Source organism: Myotis davidii, unplaced genomic scaffold, assembly GCF_000327345.1.
Source record: "Myotis davidii unplaced genomic scaffold, ASM32734v1 scaffold574, whole genome shotgun sequence".
NCBI lineage: Eukaryota > Metazoa > Chordata > Mammalia > Chiroptera > Vespertilionidae > Myotis > Myotis davidii.
Window position 1 is genome coordinate 21,236 of NW_006285614.1, and position 3,538 is coordinate 24,773.

Here is a 3,538-nt window from a genome sequence, read left to right on the forward strand (position 1 = left end):
GGTCATTTCCATAGAATAGATTATGAGAAATAGATTATGAGTTCAAAGAGTATGGACATTTTTAAGACTGCTGACCACACCCAGTGTTATATCTAGACATCATTGTAGGTCTGTGGTGAATGTTTGATAAATGGACAATTACTGGAAGGTTAATTCTTACTTTTACCATTCTTGTACCTCCAGGCTTCCCAATTCTGTATTTTCCATCTACAGTGTGGGTCCCTTGGCTTATGCTGCCTGAGACTCGGTGGCATTATTATTCTTGTCACATTTAAATGGACAGAACAGCTGTGGAAGTGCACCAGAGCACTGCTCTATGGAAGGAGGCGGTGACCCCACACTTCAGAGAGATCTGTCATGTGAAAAGGAAACAGCTAAGCATGATCCCCGGGCGGTGCCAATTCCTGGTCACCCATCTGGAGAAACAACTTCCTCATAAGCATCCCCATCACATTAGCAATTGAACCATTCTTGTGTGTACCCTCAACTTCTGGAGTAACCTCAGGCAACCCCGGTTGTACAACCCACGTGATACCAAAATATGTAAAATTTCTTGCTTAGGCACCTCCAATTCCTATGCTCCCACTGCCCAGGGCCGCCTATAAAAGGAGGGAAGACAGTGTAGATCCTAGAAGGCGGCCAGTAGCAGTGATTTCCAAAGCTCCGTCTCAGTTCTGCCCACACTCCTCTGCCTGCCCCACATCATGAAGTTCCTTGGAGCTACCGTCCTTGTCATCCTCTGCACCGGGGTCCTCTACTCCTATGAGGAAGGTGAGTTTGTTGTCCACTTTTCTTAAACAATAGTTGCTCCCCACTCTCTGCCCAGAAGTCAGCCCACATCTTCCAAGTCTTCTGGCCTGAGAACCCCCATGTGAAATTAGAGAACTTTGAAATGGGGTTCCAAGATAGCACTGTTGTCTTCTTCAAGAGGGTTCAAAATGGAGTCTATTGAGCTGGGTGGCAGGATATTATATTACTTTTTGGGTGCGATCATTAAAGTTTCATTTATTGGGTTATTAGCATAAGATAGAATCTAGGTCTATTTAGATCCTATGGGTGCTGGTAAGTTTTAGAATCACCTTAGCTATTCCCAAGAGTTGTAAGAATTGTCCCTACATTCACTCAGCTATCTTATGATTTAATGGATTAGAAAAGAAATTTCCCCCAAAGAGATTTAGGAAACGAGAGTAGAATTTGGTTCCCTATAGAGTAATTAGAGACCAAAATGAAGAGACAAACCAAAGATAAGACTAAGGAAATGAATGAGAAACGAACAAAAAAGCCAAGTTATATCCAGTATCCTTTTCCCCCCAAGCTTCATCGCTGAACTGTCTCTCTCCATTTCTTCCTGACCCTCTCAGGCGTGCAGCGCTCCTGAGCAACTCCTTGTTGTCCTTGTTTCCCCACAGAAAGCCCTAACATCAAAACTACCTGCTGCATGACCTACGTGACCCGGCAGATCCCCCGCAAATCTGTGGCTGCCTACTTTGAGACCAGCAGCCTGTGCCCCCAAAATGCTGTTGTGTAAGTTCAGTCCCCTTGCCCATCCCTGGGGTGACACAGATCACAGGAGTCTGAGTGGGGAGGGGTTCACAAGTGCACCAGCTGATGAATGAGGAGCCATCCTGGGAAAGCCCCGCCCTCAGGGGGCCTTTTGTGCATGCAGGACAAAGAGAGGGGCTCCTGGGGCTGTTTACTGATGTGAAATGGGGCCTTCAGGAGCCAGGAAGGTGTGCCCAAAAGTAGAGGGGAGAGAGTAGAGAAAGGGACAGCAGAAAAGAGGCGGCCTTAGGTTACTTCCATAAATCACTCAGAGAAAGACCAAAAGTCCCTGAGGGTTGGGGATGATTCCTTGACAGGATGGACTAGCCCTGAGCTGCCCACAGGGATGAGGATAAAGGTTCCACAGGTGGTCAGGCATGTCCTTACTCATCCTCTATATAATACTTCTGCCTTCTCTACAGCTTTCTCACCAAAAGGGGCCGGCATATCTGTGCCAATCCCAGCGATGCCTGGGTTCAGAAATACATCAACTACCTGAAGGAGACTCCCCAAGCAGTCCAGTGAGTCAGTTCTCAAATGGGCAGCAGGGATGCTGACAAGGGGAATGTCCCTGCAGCCCCAGAAGTTTCCTGTCCCCTGCGTCCTTCCCCTCCACTAACCACATTCTGAAAGCTCTCTTTAATTTAGTGAAGTATGTAAATATTGTAAATCGTTGTATTCCTTTGATGCTTTTTTAAAATGATTTTTCTGAGAAATCATTATAATACCCTCTTATCCCCAAATCCTTTCCCAGACAAGCATACAGTGGTTGCCTCATGATCCGGGTGATGGTGAATGATTGTGCTCCTGTCTCTGGGTAGGCATTGGACCAAATCTATCAACAGATGCTTATTGAGTTTGTATAAGCCCTTTGCTCTGTTAAAATTGTCAGAATAATAAAGATTATTTTTGCTTTCTTCAGTAAATATTGGACTTCTGGTTATTCTTTTGTTTTTTTCTTTTCCCTGATAAATCCGTTTCATTGGTTGAAAGGAAAGAGATAGGATTAGGGGCATCTAAGTGGAGGAAAGGGAAAGAATAAGTGTTGTTCCAACAACAGCAGGCTTTATGAATGTGAAATGATGCTCATGCACTGAAAAAGAAGCAAAGTATTAAAAACAAGTGCAAACTTACATGCACGAGGGAAATCTACCATTTAAATGAACACCAAAGCAAATTATTCTAGCACGCATATGTATGCAGTTTCATAAATTCAGCTTTCTTAAGAATGAAGACGAGGTCCTTCTTAATCCTTCTGCCCTTCTCCATAGCTTCCAAACTAAATGAGGTTGGCTAGTGTGTACCAACCCCAGTGATACCTGAGTCCAGGAGTTTATCAGGAACTGGGAGTTATTCTATTCACAAAATATTATGGAAAAGGTGAAACTTTACGGAAAGAAACCTAATCAATGGGTGCAAAACACTGGGGATGAGGGAGGGTGCTGACTGAAAAGGGGGAGCAAGGGTACCTTTTTTTTTGGAGTGATGGAAATATCCTAAATTTTCACTGTGGTAATGGTCAAAATTCATCAAACTACGCCTACCTCCCTCCTACTGTCCTGGATTGCTCCCTCCATATCTAATTAAATACTAAATTTGAGAAGTATTAATATTAGAGAGGGTGTGGAACTGGCACACACATGTCTGCTACTGGGAGTGTGAATTGGTCCCATTGCTTTGGAAGACTGCAGAGTAAAGGTGAGCATAGTTTACCTTCTCATCCATATATCCTACAGATACCGTTCACATGTACACCAGGAACCATGCATAAGAATGCTCATAGCAAGCATAAAAGGGGGTGAATTAAAAATAAATTGTGGGGGAGAAACCAAGATGGCGGCATAGGTAAACACCGGAGTTAGCTGCCTTGAACAACCACTTCAAAATACAACTAAAAGATGGAACGGACATCGCCCAAAAACACAGGAAGACTGGCTGAGGGGAAATTCTTCAACTAGAAGGAAAGAGAACAGCACACGAGACTCAGAGGAGGCGC

General features: G+C 44.3%; 1 protein-coding gene across 2 annotated transcripts; it reads left to right on the forward strand.

The window, feature by feature from the left end:
* Positions 1–593: 593 nt before the first annotated feature.
* LOC107181935 (C-C motif chemokine 3-like) lies at positions 594–2,468 on the forward strand. Of its 2 annotated transcripts, XM_015559248.1 has the most exons (4): positions 594–771; positions 1,410–1,524; positions 1,965–2,065; positions 2,295–2,468. In XM_015559248.1, coding segments are annotated over exons 1-4 (285 nt in total). In that variant the 5' UTR covers positions 594–704; the 3' UTR covers positions 2,297–2,468. The 2 variants fall into 2 exon arrangements, with proteins under 2 accessions (XP_015414734.1, XP_015414733.1); XM_015559247.1 differs by having other exon boundaries at positions 595–771; positions 1,965–2,468.
* The last annotated feature ends 1,070 nt before the right edge of the window (positions 2,469–3,538 follow it).

Bases quoted from the DNA above. Each gene is read 5' to 3' on its own strand.
- LOC107181935 (XM_015559248.1), top strand. From the start codon at position 705: ATGAAGTTCCTTGGAGCTACCGTCCTTGTCATCCTCTGCACCGGGGTC. The intron at 772-1,409 runs GTGAGTTTGTTG...GTTTCCCCACAG, and splicing joins CCTCTACTCCTATGAGGAAG to AAAGCCCTAACATCAAAACT. The intron at 1,525-1,964 runs GTAAGTTCAGTC...CCTTCTCTACAG, and splicing joins TGCCCCCAAAATGCTGTTGT to CTTTCTCACCAAAAGGGGCC.